The following is a 16740-nucleotide window of genomic DNA, read 5'->3' as shown; positions in this document are numbered from 1 at the left end:
CGCTATAATGTATCAAGTATTTATGCCAAGAGATTTGAATATTTTATACAATGGGTCGCCTTCAAGAAAATAATGACCACATTCACAATCAAATACTATTCGATTAAATACAATATTATCACTCTATTAGGCGACTACAGGCAGATTTTGGCACTATGTCAAAATACCCATGCTGACACTTGATCTGTGTGCATAACAGTTGGGGTTCCTGCTATATTTGTCACAAACTGTATTTGCTTCCTTGGTTAGCCTGTCAAAAACACTGTCAATGGTCGCCCTGAATCGACGTTACTGGGGGAGATATTGAATAATTTATCACCAAGGTAAACTTAACCAGTGTTTTTGATTTAGTAACAACTAGGCTATAATAACTGATATATCTAGTCATAATTATAGCAAATAAATCTGAAACTCCAGCATAGTTTAAATGGTGTGTTGAGTTTATGTGTACAGCATGCCTGATCCATGTTTTGACAGAGGTCCAGGATGTTAGAGAAGCAAACCCTCCTTTAACTGTCATCACTGTGTACAGTTCTTTCTGAACAAGTGTTTTTCTAAACATTAAGACTATGAATCATACTTGTTTTGATTGCAAATAATGAACTCTTTGCATGGCTTCCATAAGTTAGCTAATTAAATATTTATACTTATTTTTAAAGGTAAATAAAGCATATCACATTTACACAAGTGAATGACTGGTTGGTTAATGTTGGGTAAATAGAACATCAAAATATTTGACAATACCTACTTCCAATACCTACTTCCTGGTCCTTAGTGGAAAAATATTAATCTGACATGTTTCATTTGATTGCCCAGTCCACCACAGTACCTCCACCACAGTACCTCCACCCTCCTCCTCCCATCATGGACCTGTATGAGGTCTACACAGGAAGCAGGCTGGATGTCATCACTGAGGAGGTGCTGAGTGGAGACGACGAGCATGGGGAGGAGCACCAGGAGGAGGTGAAGGAGGAGGAGGTGAACAGGGATCTCCCTACCAAAGAGGCCTTCGTAGTGGTGTCAGAGAGAACAGAGACTGGAGAGTTGTCCTCTACCTCCCAGCGTTTCTCCACGGATACCAACGACTCTCTAAGGTCCGTAATACAACACTTGCTTTATTGGTCCATTTGCACAGATATTTTTATTTGTTGCTGTCACAGTTACCCAACCTGATACACAACACAAACATCACAGGCTGTGAGGGGTACTTAGGGGTAAAGTGCCTTGCTCAAGGGCACAACAGTAGTAGGTAGTGCACAGGATCCTCCGGCTTCCGGCTCACTCCCTGAAGATTTCCCCTGCAGGCAGGGGTTCAGGGGTTCGAACCGGCAAACCTCTGGTTACTGGCCCGCCTCTTAAACCTCACGGCCACTGCCACCAAGGCCACTGCCACCAAGGCTACCGCCACCAAGGCTACCGCCACCAAGGCTACCGCCACCAAGGCCACTGCCACCAAGGCCACTGCCACCAAGGCTACCGCCACCAAGGCTACCGCCACCAAGGCTACTGCCATCCCAGTGTCTAATGCACTATGTATGTAATCTTTGCATGACATGTTGCATGCATCAATCATTTAATAATGGATACAATAAAGCAATCATCATCAGGTTTGAGGCGTATGTCCCGTCTTCAGATGAGGAGGGAAGTCCATCACCTGACAGCTCTGTGGACAGACACGATGACGTGTTTGAGGAGCACAAGGAGTCGGAGGTAGGGGAGGGTGTGTGTTGAGTCAGAGGTAGGGGAGGGTGTGTGTTGAGTCAGAGGAAGGGGAAGGTGTGTGATGACTTGGAGGTAGGGGAGGGTGTGTGATGAGTCGGAGGAAGGGGAGGGTGTGTGATGAGTCGGAGGTAGGGGAGGGTGTGTGTTGAGTCGGAGGAAGGGGAAGGTGTGTGATGACTTGGAGGTAGGGGAGGGTGTGTGATGAGTCGGAGAAAGGGGAAGGTGTGTGATGACTTGGAGGTAGGGGAGGGTGTGTGATGAGTCGGAGGAAGGGGAGGGTGTGTGATGAGTCGGAGGTAGGGGAGGGTGTGTGTTGAGTCAGAGGAAGGGGAAGGTGTGTGATGAGTCGGAGGAAGGGGAGGGTGTGTGATGAGTCGGAGGAAGGGGAAGGTGTGTGTTGAGTCAGAGGAAGGGGAAGGTGTGTGATGAGTCAGAGGAAGGGGAAGGTGTGTGATGAGTCAGAGGAAGGGGAAGGTGTGTGATGAGTCAGAGGAAGGGGAAAGTGTGTGATGAGTCGGAGGAAGGGGAAGGTGTGTGATGAGTCGGAGGAAGGGGAAGGTGTGTGTTGAGTCGGAGGAAGGGGAAGGTGTGTGATGAGTCGGAGGAAGGGGACGGTGTGTGATGAGTCAGAAGAAGGGGAGGGGTGTGTGTTGAGTCGGAGGAAGGGGAAGGTGTGTGATGAGTCAGAGGAAGGGGAAGGTGTGTGATGAGTCAGAGGAAGGGGAAAGTGTGTGATGAGTCGGAGGAAGGGGAAGGTGTGTGATGAGTCGGAGGAAGGGGAAGGTGTGTGTTGAGTCGGAGGAAGGGGAAGGTGTGTGATGAGTCGGAGGAAGGGGAGGGTGTGTGATGAGTCAGAAGAAGGGGAGGGTGTGTGTTGAGTCGGAGGAAGGGGAAGGTGTGTGATGAGTCGGAGGAAGGGGAAGGTGTGTGATGAGTCAGAGGAAGGGGAAGGTGTGTGATGAGTCGGAGGAAGGGGAAGGTGTGTGATGAGTCAGAGGAAGGGGAAGGTGTGTGATGAGTCGGAGGAAGGGGAAGGTGTGTGATGAGTCGGAGGAAGGGGAAGGTGTGTGTTGAGTCGGAGGAAGGGGAAGGTGTGTGATGACTTGGAGGAAGGGGAGGGTGTGTGATGAGTCAGAAGAAGGGGAGGGTGTGTGTTGAGTCGGAGAAAGGGGAAGGTGTGTGTGTGTGTGTTAATTCCATGTGAATATACCCTTAATCTAGCCTGAGTGCCAGTCTGTGTGTGCTCTCCTGCCAACTTCTACAGGCATTGTTTGGCGTGACGGCACAACAGAAGTTGGCGAGAGCTCAAACAGATTTGCCCTCAGGCGACCCTTGACCCTCTGTAAGAGTTAATTTCTGCTGTGCCTTCAGAACAAGGTGAATAACATCAGGACTAAGCTGGAGGAGAAGGTGGTGGAGATGGAGAACTTTGCAGGACATCTAGAAGAGATCTTCCTCACTGTGGAGGTACAACAACCACTATCACTGACACAACAACCACTATTACTGACACAACAACCACTATTACTGACACAGCAACCACTATTACTGACACAACAACCACTATCACTGACACAACAACCACTACTACTGACACAACAACCACTACTACTGACACAACAACCACTATTACTGACACAACAACCACTACTACTGACACAACAACCACTATTACTGACACAACAACCACCACTACTACTGACACAACAACCACTACTACTACTGACACAACAACCACCACTACTACTGACACAACAACCACTACTACTGACACAACAACCACCACTACTACTGACACAACAACCACCACTACTACTGACACAACAACCACTACTACTGACACAACAACCACCACTACTACTGACACAACAACCACCACTATTACTGACACAACAACCACTACTACTACTGACACAACAACCACCACTACTACTGACACAACAACCACCACTACTACTGACACAACAACCACTACTACTGACACAACAACCACCACTACTACTGACACAACAACCACTACTACTGACACAACAACCACCACCACTACTGACACAACAACCACCACTACTACTGACACAACAACCACTACTACTGACACAACAACCACCACTACTACTGACACAACAACCACCACTATTACTGACACAACAACCACTACTACTACTGACACAACAACCACTACTACTACTGACACAACAACCACCACTACTACTGACACAACAACCACTACTACTGACACAACAACCACCACCACTACTACTGACACAACAACCACCACTACTACTGACACAACAACCACTACTACTGACACAACAACCACCACTACTACTGACACAACAACCACCACTATTACTGACACAACAACCACTACTACTACTGACACAACAACCACCACTACTACTGACACAACAACCACCACTACTACTGACACAACAACCACTACTACTGACACAACAACCACTACTACTGACACAACAACCACCACCACTACTGACACAACAACCACCACTACTACTGACACAACAACCACTACTACTGACACAACAACCACCACTACTACTGACACAACAACCACCACTACTACTGACACAACAACCACTACTACTGACACAACAACCACTATTACTGACACAACAACCACCACTATTACTGACACAACAACCACCACGATTACTGACACAACAACCACTACTACTGACACAACAACCACCACTACTACTGACACAACAACCACCACTATTACTGACACAACAACCACCGCTATTACTGACACAACAACCACTACTACTGACACAACAACCACTACTACTGACACAACAACCACTACTACTGACACAACAACCACTACTACTGACACAACAACCACTACTACTGACACAACAACCACTACTACTACTGACACAACAACCACTACTACTGACACAACAACCACCACTACTACTGACACAACAACCACTACTACTACTGACACAACAACCACTACTACTGACACAACAACCACTACTACTGACACAACAACCACAGTACACACATAATAAAGACACATCTATGGGTTTTCAACCATGGATCTGTGAGCAAACCCCGTTTGGGAGCCCCTGACCATCGCTTAATGAAACGTTTCAAATCTTTCAGGAGAATTTTGGTCGTCAGGAGCAACACCTGGAGCAGCACTGCAACGATGTTCTACAGACGTTATCCCATCGTTACGACGAGCGAGCCGCTGCGCTGGGGGAGGAGAAGAAGAGGAAGTTGGAGGCCTTGTACACTCAGCTGCTTGGCTGCGGACGCACCCTGGACGCATCCAAGGACCTGATTGAGACCGCCCAGGAACTGTACCGCACCGAGGACAAACGACTCTTTCTACAGGTCTGTTGTAGTGGGTTGTCAGAATGACTTATTCAAGATTAAATCATTGAATTGCTAATATAGCTTTATAACTTGAAATAACTTTGAAACGTTTAAAAGTTTATGATAACTTTGTTTTGCTATGAGTTATGTTCTTTGTTTGTCACACCATTCTGGGTGTGACAGACACACCCACACCTAGACACTGTCGTGAGTGAAAAGCCCAGGAGGCCGGCCGGCCGTTTCTGAGATACTGGAACCAGCGCACCTGGCTATGACGACGTTAAAATGTGCCTCGGTCACTCGTTTAGCCCATTCTAACGTTCAATCGAACAGTAACTGAATGCCTCAATGCCTGTCTGCCTGCTTTATATAGCAAGCCACGGCAACATGACTCACTGTCTGTAGGAGTGAACCATTTTCGTGAACCTAATAAACTGGCAACTGACTGTATATTCTGTGGTCTTTGTGATGTTTTAATCTGCCAGTTAAAGGTTTTATGAACCTTAAAATGTTAATGACCACTGGAGGAGTTGACTTTTGATGTTGTGAACTTTCCCTTGACAGGCTGTTATGCCCACCATGAAGAGGTAAAGTACTTAAAGGAGATTAACACTGCTGCCTGAGACTACAACAGAACAACACTATACTATACTATACTATACTATACTATACTATACTATACTATACTATACTATACTATACTGTAAGGAAACTAACATTGCTAGCCTGTGAATATAACTGAACTAGCCTGGTTCCAGATCCATTTCAGCCTGGTTCCAGATCTATTTTATCATGGTTCCAGATCCATTTTATCCTGGTTCCAGATATATTTTATCATGGTTCCAGATCCATTTTATCCTGGTTCCAGATCTATTTTATCCTGGTTCCAGATCCATTTCAGCCTGGTTCCAGATCCATTTTATCCTGGTTCCAGATCCATTTTATCCTGGTTCCAGATCCATTTCAGCCTGGTTCCAGATCCATTTTATCCTGGTTCCAGATCCATTTCAGCCTGGTTCCAGATCTATTTTATCCTGGTTTCAGATTCGTTTTATCCTGGTTTCAGATCTATTTTATCCTGGTTCCAGATCCATTTTATCCTGGTTCCAGATCCATTTTATCCTGGTTCCAGATCTATTTTATCCTGGTTTCAGATCCATTTTATCCTGGTTCCAGATCTATTTTATCCTGGTTCCAGATCCATTTTATCCTGGTTCCAGATCTATTTTATCCTGGTTTCAGATCCATTTTACCCTGGTTCCAGATCTATTTTATCCTGGTTCCAGATCTATTTTATCCTGGTTCCAAATCTATTTCAGCCTGGTTCCAGATCTGTTTGTTCTCTTGCCAACATGCTAGATCCATTTGTGTTATCTTGTTGCTTGACCATGACCATAGGAGTTGGCAAGGCACAAAGAGATCTGGGACCAGGCTATAGCAAAACTATTATAAGTGTTTGTTTACAACTGCATGGTAGTGAGTCTGGTTAATAACAGTGTAATCATGTGATTTGCTGTGAACCGTGTAACAACCTGATTAGGAGTGTTTCATTAGGATAATATATCAGGTTATGTTTGATGTCATCAACGCTCATTCTGAAACCAAAATAGCTTCCGATCCTAATTAGCCAACTAATTCAACTAATTTAAACTAAGCAGTATAATGAATGTGTTTGATGTTGAAGAGGGTTTGTTGACATAGCTTATGTTTTGAATAGCATGATGGCGCATGATGCTACATCCAATGTTCATTTCAGTGTCGTTTTAGGTGGGCTCTGTTCAGAAGGTTGCAACGTTACAAAACATTCGGATAGAAATCAATTTTGTAGAACAGGTATGATTTTTCGTTCTGTAGAATTGGGCATCTTGTCAGCTCTATTCGTTCCATTTCTATATGCAATGTTCTGAACGTTTCACCTCACTGAATACAGGTCTGTTTGTCCAATCAGAATTGAGAAGTTTGCTGACAGGTGTTTTGTTTGTCCAATCACAATCAAGGAGTTTGCTGACTTGGGTGCGTTTTGTCGATTCAGAATCAAGGTTATGGCTGATTGATGTTTTGTTTGCCTAATCAGAATTGAGGAGTTTGCAAAGGAGAAGCCTGACCTGACGCTGGTGACCCCTCTGGAGTTTGACATGCCCCTCACTGACCTGTCAGACGTCAAGACCATGATGGACTCCATCAACATCGTACCAGGTCTGATCAATCAATCAAGCCATCCTTCCACACACCCACCCATCCATCCATCCATCCATCCATCCACCCATCAATCAATCAACCCATCCTTCCACACACCCACCCATCAATCGATCAACCCATCCTTCCATACACCCACCCACCCATCAATCAACCCATCCTTCCATACACCCACTCACCCACCCATCAGTCAATCAACCCATCCTTCCACCCACCCACAAACCCACCCACCCATCCATTCATCCTTCCATACACCCACCCATCCATTCATCCATCCATCCTTCCATACACACACACCCATCCATTCACCCACCCACCCACCCAATTGGCCCAGTGTCGTCCGGGTTTGGCCGCGGTAGGCCGTCATTGTAAATAAGAATTTGTTCTTAACTGACTTATCTAGTTAAATAAATGTTAAGTATACTTTTATTTTTAAACGCAATTAGATTTAGGCCATGGATGGGCAACTGATCAATTTACAAAGTCTAAAATAAAAAACATAATTTTTTGTATTTTGGTCAGGGGACTCAAGCATTTCTCTCCATCCTATGCCAAAATGTCTAGAATTGCAGGAAATAAGATGTAAAACTGCAAAATCTTCTCCCCGCCCCATGGCAAAATATGTAGATTTGCCGCATTCTTGCTTTAAAACGACAAAATGTTCTCTACGCGTCATGCCATAATGTGTAGAATTACAGGAAATTAACTCTAAAACCTTTTTCTCTCCGTTGTCAAGAGGGGGGCCGCTAAAATGTTTTGCTGGCAAGGTGGGGGTATGGATGTGGATACGCAGACCCGCGAGCCACTGCAGGCCCCCCATGATGAGTTCAGATTATTTGTGGCCCCCACCCACATCAAAGTTGCCCATCCCTGATTTAGATCAGGAGTATGAGCTTGGAACAGAGCAGAGCAGAGCCCCAGAGAAATCCTTCCAGACTCCAAACTCTACCTTTTATATAAATGGAGGTTAGCTTGGGGAGTTTGGTTGCTTAGAAACAAATGACATTGATGAAAAAGTGATTTAATTTACCTGAGTATTTAATTATATAAGGCCACTGGAGTGACAAGTCAGGCACTTTTGAGTGATGCTTTCATTCTGCTGAAGTTTGACTGAGTCAATGATTGTGTCTCAAATGGCCCTCTATTCCCTATATAGAACACTACGTTGGACCAGAGCCTATTTGTCAAAAGCAGTGCACTACATAGGGAATAGGGTGCCATTTGGGACACAACCAATCTCCATACTGCTTCTGTAGCTAATGCTTGTTGAGGCTGGCTGTGACGTCAGTCTGTCTGAAAAGAGATTATGGCTGTGATGTCAGTCTGTCTTGAAGAGAGATTATGGCTGTGATGTCAGTCTGTCTGAAGAGAGATTATGGCTGTGATGTCAGTCTGTCTGAAGAGAGATTATGGCTGTGATGTCAGTCTGTCTGAAGAGAGATTATGGCTGTGACGGCAGTCTGTCTGAAGAGAGATTATGGCTGTAATGTCAGTCTGTCTTGAAGAGAGATTATGGCTGTGATGTCAGTCTGTCTGAAGAGAGATTATGGCTGTGATGTCAGTCTGTCTGAAGAGAGATTATGGCTGTGTGCTTCAAATGGCACCTTGTTCCCTATATAGTGTTGACCAGGGCCCTGTTCCCTATATAGTGTTGACCAGGGCCCTGTTCCCTATATTCTGTTGACCAGGGCCCTGTTCCCTATATAGTGTTGACCAGGGCCCTGTTTCCTATATAGTGTTGACCAGGGCCCTGTTCCCTATATTCTGTTGACCAGGGCCCTGTTCCCTATATAGTGTTGACCAGGGCCCTGTTCCCTATATAGTGTTGACCAGGGCCCTGTTCCCTATATAGTGTTGACCAGGGCCCTGTTCCCTATATAGTGTTGACCAGGGCCCTGTTCCCTATATAGTGTTGACCAGGGCCCTGTTCCCTATATTCTGCTGACCAGGGCCCTGTTCCCTATATTCTGTTGACCAGGGCCCTGTTCCCTATATAGTGTTGACCAGGGCCCTGTTCCCTATATTCTGTTGACCAGGGCCCTGTTCCCTATATTCTGTTGACCAGGGCCCTGTTCCCTATATAGTGTTGACCAGGGCCCTGTTCCCTATATAGTGTTGACCAGGGCCCTGTTCCCTATATAGTGTTGACCAGGGCCCTGTTCCCTATATTCTGTTGACCAGGGCCCTGTTCCCTATATTCTGTTGACCAGGGCCCTGTTCCCTATATAGTGTTGACCAGGGCCCTGTTCCCTATTTAGTGTTGACCAGGGCCCTGTTCCCTATATTCTGTTGACCAGGGCCCTGTTCCCTATATTCTGTTGACCAGGGCCCTGTTCCCTATATAGTGTTGACCAGGGCCCTGTTCCCTATATTCTGTTGACCAGGGCCCTGTTCCCTATATAGTGTTGACCAGGGCCCTGTTCCCTATATAGTGTTGACCAGGGCCCTGTTCCCTATATAGTGTAGACCAGGGCCCTGTTCCCTATATAGTGTTGACCAGGGCCCTGTTCCCTATATTCTGTTGACCAGGGCCCTGTTCCCTATATAGTGTTGACCAGGGCCCTGTTCCCTATATTCTGTTGACCAGGGCCCTGTTCCCTATATTCTGTTGACCAGGGCCCTGTTCCCTATATTCTGTTGACCAGGGCCCTGTTCCCTATATAGTGTTGACCAGGGCCCTGTTCCCTATATAGTGTTGACCAGGGCCCTGTTCCCTATATAGTGTTGACCAGGGCCCTGTTCCCTATATTCTGTTGACCAGGGCCCTGTTCCCTATATTCTGTTGACCAGGGCCCTGTTCCCTATATTCTGTTGACCAGGGCCCTGTTCCCTATATAGTGTTGACCAGGGCCCTGTTCCCTATATTCTGTTGACCAGTGCCCTGTTCCCTATATTCTGTTGACCAGGGCCCTGTTCCCTATATAGTGTTGACCAGGGCCCTGTTCCCTATATAGTGTTGACCAGGGCCCTGTTCCCTATATAGTGTTGACCAGGGCCCTGTTCCCTATATTCTGTTGACCAGGGCCCTGTTCCCTATATTCTGTTGACCAGGGCCCTGTTCCCTATATAGTGTTGACCAGGGCCCTGTTCCCTATATTCTGTTGACCAGGGCCCTGTTCCCTATATTCTGTTGACCAGGGCCCTGTTCCCTATATAGTGTTGACCAGGGCCCTGTTCCCTATATAGTGTTGACCAGGGCCCTGTTCCCTATATTCTGTTGACCAGGGCCCTGTTCCCTATATTCTGTTGACCAGGGCCCTGTTCCCTATATAGTGTTGACCAGGGCCCTGTTCCCTATATTCTGTTGACCAGGGCCCTGTTCCCTATATAGTGTTGACCAGGGCCCTGTTCCCTATATAGTGTTGACCAGGGCCCTGTTCCCTATATAGTGTTGACCAGGGCCCTGTTCCCTATATAGTGTTGACCAGGGCCCTGTTCCCTATATTCTGTTGACCAGGGCCCTGTTCCCTATATTCTGTTGACCAGGGCCCTGTTCCCTATATAGTGTTGACCAGGGCCCTGTTCCCTATATTCTGTTGACCAGGGCCCTGTTCCCTATATTCTGTTGACCAGGGCCCTGTTCCCTATATTCTGTTGACCAGGGCCCTGTTCCCTATATAGTGTTGACCAGGGCCCTGTTCCCTATATTCTGTTGACCAGGGCCCTGTTCCCTATATTCTGTTGACCAGGGCCCTGTTCCCTATATAGTGTTGACCAGGGCCCTGTTCCCTATATAGTGTTGACCAGGGCCCTGTTCCCTATATTCTGTTGACCAGGGCCCTGTTCCCTATATTCTGTTGACCAGGGCCCTGTTCCCTATATAGTGTTGACCAGGGCCCTGTTCCCTATATTCTGTTGACCAGGGCCCTGTTCCCTATATAGTGTTGACCAGGGCCCTGTTCCCTATATAGTGTTGACCAGGGCCCTGTTCCCTATATAGTGTTGACCAGGGCCCTGTTCCCTATATAGTGTTGACCAGGGCCCTGTTCCCTATATAGTGTTGACCAGGGCCCTGTTCCCTATATTCTGTTGACCAGGGCCCTGTTCCCTATATTCTGTTGACCAGGGCCCTGTTCCCTATATTCTGTTGACCAGGGCCCTGTTCCCTATATAGTGTTGACCAGGGCCCTGTTCCCTATATTCTGTTGACCAGGGCCCTGTTCCCTATATTCTGTTGACCTTTGCCCTGTTCCCTATATAGTGTTGACCAGGGCCCTGTTCCCTATATAGTGTTGACCAGGGCCCTGTTCCCTATATAGTGTTGACCAGGGCCCTGTTCCCTATATTCTGTTGACCAGGGCCCTGTTCCCTATATAGTGTTGACCAGGGCCCTGTTCCCTATATTCTGTTGACCAGGGCCCTGTTCCCTATATTCTGTTGACCAGGGCCCTGTTCCCTATATAGTGTTGTCCAGGGCCCTGTTCCCTATATTCTGTTGACCAGGGCCCTGTTCCCTATATAGTGTTGACCAGGGCCCTGTTCCCTATATAGTGTTGACCAGGGCCCTGTTCCCTATATAGTGTTGACCAGGGCCCTGTTCCCTATATTCTGTTGACCAGGGCCCTGTTCCCTATATTCTGTTGACCAGGGCCCTGTTCCCTATATTCTGTTGACCAGGGCCCTGTTCCCTATATAGTGTTGACCAGGGCCCTGTTCCCTATATTCTGTTGACCAGGGCCCTGTTCCCTATATTCTGTTGACCAGGGCCCTGTTCCCTATATAGTGTTGACCAGGGCCCTGTTCCCTATATAGTGTTGACCAGGGCCCTGTTCCCTATATAGTGTTGACCAGGGCCCTGTTCCCTATATTCTGTTGACCAGGGCCCTGTTCCCTATATTCTGTTGACCAGGGCCCTGTTCCCTATATAGTGTTGACCAGGGCCCTGTTCCCTATATTCTGTTGACCAGGGCCCTGTTCCCTATATTCTGTTGACCAGGGCCCTGTTCCCTATATAGTGTTGACCAGGGCCCTGTTTCCTATATAGTGTTGACCAGGGCCCTGTTCCCTATATTCTGTTGACCAGGGCCCTGTTCCCTATATTCTGTTGACCAGGGCCCTGTTCCCTATATAGTGTTGACCAGGGCCCTGTTCCCTATATAGTGTTGACCAGGGCCTGTAAAGATCTAGTCCAAGGTACTGCACTGCAGGGAATAGGGTGTCATTAGGAATGCACTAGTCTGTGACGTGTGTCTATCTTTGATTCACTTGGTGACTCACCTCAGACAGCTTTGTTTTGTTTCTCACAATCTCTGATTCCACAGAAGGACACACATTTGAGAGAAGTTTCAAAATGTAGAAAAATCCTGTAATAAAATAGTCTTAATAAAGTCCTTTGTGTTTAAAATTGGCTGTGGGGAGAGCGCAGTGTGAAAATCAATGAAATAGAGACTTAGTATTATGTTGTCACAGTCACTTAGAAAAGTGTCAAGACCATGAAATAAACCTCTGTAGAGGAAAATAAAACATGAATGCAGTACAAACTAATTCACATAAAGGTATTACTCTCTCTCTGTAATGTCACGATCATGTTTCTGATTTTAATCTTGATGTGATTGTAACATGATATCATGTGTTTGTTATGTCATTCCAGCCCCATCTGCCCCGGTCATCAACCCCCAGGTGTCTAACTCGGCCACGCGGACGTCTCTGCGTGTGTGCTGGAGCCTGTTCTCAGACGACTCTGTGGAATACTACGAGCTCTACTACAGACCTGTCCTGGAGGACACACCGGCTGCAGACAGCACCAAGGGGCCTGATGGTAGCAACTAGTACAACCACAACCAGTACAACTTACAATCAGGACAGAGAATCAGAATGGACAATCAGAATGGACAATCAGAATGTAGAATCAGAACAGAGAATCAGAACATAGAATATGGACATAGAATCTGAATATAGAATCTGGAAATAGTAGTCACAACCTGTAAAACATAGAATGAGAACCTAGAATCTGAATATAGATTCAGAACATAACATAGACAGACATTCCAGTTGAATGTTTGATGACATTATGGACCGACACAGAGACAATATATTGGGTGTACTATTTGGAATGTTCAATCTCTCTCTAAGAGGATTCATTTAATCTAATGTAATCAACTATTCCCCTATGAGGGAGACTATGGTTACTTTACCTAAACCAACAGGTATAAGGCTTTAATAAAACTTTCTAATGTATTGTTGTAATGTTGTAAATGATTGAAGTGAGTTGTCTCTCCTCCTCAGTGTTTAATGTGAAGGTAAAGGAAACCCACTGTAGTGTAGGAGAGCTGCTACCTAACGTGCAGTATGAGTTCTGGGTCACAGCTACCAACACTACAGGCATCAGCCCTGCCAGTGAGAAGGCTGTCTACGTGACAGGTAAAACCATGGGGCTGTTACAGGGAACACCACTTTCAAACTGACTAACAGTGGTTTTCAATAGGGATGTGTTAGTGGAAGACACAACTGAATACAATGGGTTGCACTATTTTAATTCTGTGCTCTCTCAGCTCTCTCTCCCTCCCTCTTTAATCCCCCTGTATCTCCCTCTCTCGCTCCCTCTTCTCCTCCCGCCCCAGTCCCCTCTCCACCAGTCATCAGACAGAGGGAGTGTAGCAGTTGTCCGGAAGCCGCTCTGATTCGCTGGGAGTCAGGAAACACCAACCCAGTCGACTCCTACACCGTAGAGCTGAGTGAGACAGGCACTGATGGACAGAGTGGGGTCAATGAGTAAGAAATACACACATGCACTCTCACACCCCCACACACACCCGTACGCCTGCAAGCACACACGTACACACTCACACCCCCACACACACCCGTACGCCTGCAAGCACACACATACATACACACTCACACATACACACTCACACATACACACTCACACATACACACTCACACATACACATACACACTCACACATACACACACACACATACACACTCACACATACACACTCACACATACACACTCACACATACACACTCCCACTCCCACGCACGCCCGTACGCCTGCAAGCACACACATACACACTCACACATACACACTCACACATAGACACTCACACATACACACTCACACATACACTCTCACACATAGACACTCACACATACACACTCACACATACACACTCACTCACACATACACACTCACACCCCCACGCACGCCCGTACGCCTGCAAGCACACACATACACACTCACACATACACACTCACACATACACACTCACACCCCCACGCACGCCCGTACGCCTGCAAGCACACACATACACACTCACACATACACACTCACACATACACACTCACACATACACACTCACACATACACACTCACACATACACACTCACACATACACACTCACATAAACACACTCACACATACACACTCACACATACACACTCACACATACACACTCACACATAAACACTCACACATACACACTCACACGTAAACACACACTCATAAACACACGCACACATACACACTCACACATACACACTCACACATACACACTCACACATAAACACACACTCATAAACACACACACACATACACACTCACACATACACACTCACACATACACACTCACACATACACACTCACACACTCACACATACACACTCACACATACACACACACACACACACACATAAACACACACACATACACACTCACACATACACACTCACACATACACACTCACACATACACACTCACACATACACACACACACATAAACACTCACACATACACACTCACACATACACACTCACACATACACACTCACACATACACACTCACACATACACACTCACACTGAAGTTTCAATATAAAATGCGAATTTAATCCACTTCCTGAATTGACTAAACTGAAAAAGAGTTGACATCAGTTCTACTCCCCATTGGTTCTCCCTGCAGGTCTGTAATGTGATTGGTTCTCCCTGCAGGTCTGTAATGTGATTGGTTCTCCCTGCAGCTCTGAATCACTGGTCACTTTAATAATGTTTACATACTGCTTTACTCATCTCATATGTATATACTGTATTCTATTCTACTGTATTTTAGTCAATGCCACTCCGACATTGCTCAATCTAATATGTAATTCTTAATTCCATTATTTTACTTTTAGATTTGTGTGTATTGTGAATGGCTGGATATTACTGCACTTTTTAGAGTTAGGAACACAAGCATATCTCTACACCCGCAATAACATCTGCTAAATATGTGGATGTGACCAATAACATGTGATTGGTTCTCCCTCCTGGTCTATAATGTGATTTGTTCTCCTTGCAGGTCTGTAATGTGATTGGTTCTACCTCCTGGTCTATAATGTGATTGGTTCTCCCTGCAGGTCCATCGTGGCTGTTCCTACCTGTGAGAGTCTGATCCAGCTGCAGTCAGGAAGACAGTACCTCATCTACGTCAGAGCTGTCAACATCGGAGGACCCAGTGACAGGAGCGAGGCTTTTACCGTCTCTACTACAGGTGAGAGGACAGACCCCCATGTCCTGATGCTGTAGTATGTTTAGTTGATGTTGTTCAGTGTTTTACCGTCTCTACTACAGGTGAGAGGACAGACCCCCATGTCCTGATGCTGTAGTATGTTTAGTTGATGTTGTTCAGTGTTTTACCGTCTCTACTACAGGTGAGAGGACAGACCCCCATGTCCTGATGCTGTAGTATGTTTAGTTGATGTTGTTCAGTGTTTTACCGTCTCTACTACAGGTGAGAGGACAGACCCCCATGTCCTGATGCTGTAGTATGTTTAGTTGATGTTGTTCAGTGTTTTACCGTCTCTACTACAGGTGAGAGGACAGACCCCCATGTCCTGATGCTGTAGTATGTTTAGTTGATGTTGTTCAGTGTTTTACCGTCTCTACTACAGGTGAGAGGACAGACCCCCATGTCCTGATGCTGTAGTATGTTTAGTTGATGTTGTTCAGTGTTTTACCGTCTCTACTACACGTGAGAGGACAGACCCCCATGTCCTGATGCTGTAGTATGTTTAGTTGATGTTGTTCAGTGTTTTACCGTCTCTACTACAGGTGAGAGGACAGACCCCCATGTCCTGATGCTGTAGTATGTTTAGTTGATGTTGTTCAGTGTTTTACCGTCTCTACTACAGGTGAGAGGACAGACCCCCATGTCCTGATGCTGTAGTATGTTTAGTTGATGTTGTTCAGTGTTTTACCGTCTCTACTACAGGTGAGAGGACAGACCCCCATGTCCTGATGCTGTAGTATGTTTAGTTGATGTTGTTCAGTGTTTTACCGTCTCTACTACAGGTGAGAGGACAGACCCCCATGTCCTGATGCTGTAGTATGTTTAGTTGATGTTGTTCAGTGTTTTACCGTCTCTACTACAGGTGAGAGGACAGACCCCCATGTCCTGATGCTGTAGTATGTTTAGTTGATGTTGTTCAGTGTTTTACCGTCTCTACTACAGGTGAGAGGACAGACCCCCATGTCCTGATGCTGTAGTATGTTTAGTTGAT

At 46.2% G+C, this 16740-nt stretch overlaps 1 protein-coding gene across 1 annotated transcript; it reads left to right on the top strand.

Moving 5' to 3' along the window:
- The first annotated feature begins 82 nt into the window (after positions 1–82).
- LOC106594635 (fibronectin type III and SPRY domain-containing protein 2) lies at positions 83–16188 on the top strand. The gene is made up of 11 exons (XM_045708773.1): positions 83–323; positions 817–1094; positions 1608–1710; positions 3094–3189; positions 4855–5088; positions 5635–5657; positions 7145–7266; positions 12857–13024; positions 13492–13626; positions 13827–13977; positions 15598–16188. The coding sequence occupies exons 2-11, from the start codon at positions 865–867 to the stop codon at positions 15764–15766; spliced, it is 1431 nt and encodes a 476-aa protein (XP_045564729.1). The 5' UTR covers positions 83–323; positions 817–864; the 3' UTR covers positions 15767–16188.
- Positions 16189–16740: the final 552 nt, after the last annotated feature.

The sequence above is a fragment of the Salmo salar genome, chromosome ssa26 (assembly GCF_905237065.1).
Source record: "Salmo salar chromosome ssa26, Ssal_v3.1, whole genome shotgun sequence".
Classification (NCBI taxonomy): Eukaryota; Metazoa; Chordata; class Actinopteri; order Salmoniformes; family Salmonidae; genus Salmo; species Salmo salar.
This window is presented reverse-complemented; position numbering and strand designations above follow the sequence as displayed.

Bases quoted from the DNA above. Each gene is read 5' to 3' on its own strand.
- LOC106594635 (XM_045708773.1), top strand. From the start codon at position 865: ATGGACCTGTATGAGGTCTACACAGGAAGCAGGCTGGATGTCATCACT. The intron at 1,095-1,607 runs GTCCGTAATACA...AATCATCATCAG, and splicing joins GATACCAACGACTCTCTAAG to GTTTGAGGCGTATGTCCCGT. The intron at 5,089-5,634 runs GTCTGTTGTAGT...TTCCCTTGACAG, and splicing joins ACAAACGACTCTTTCTACAG to GCTGTTATGCCCACCATGAA.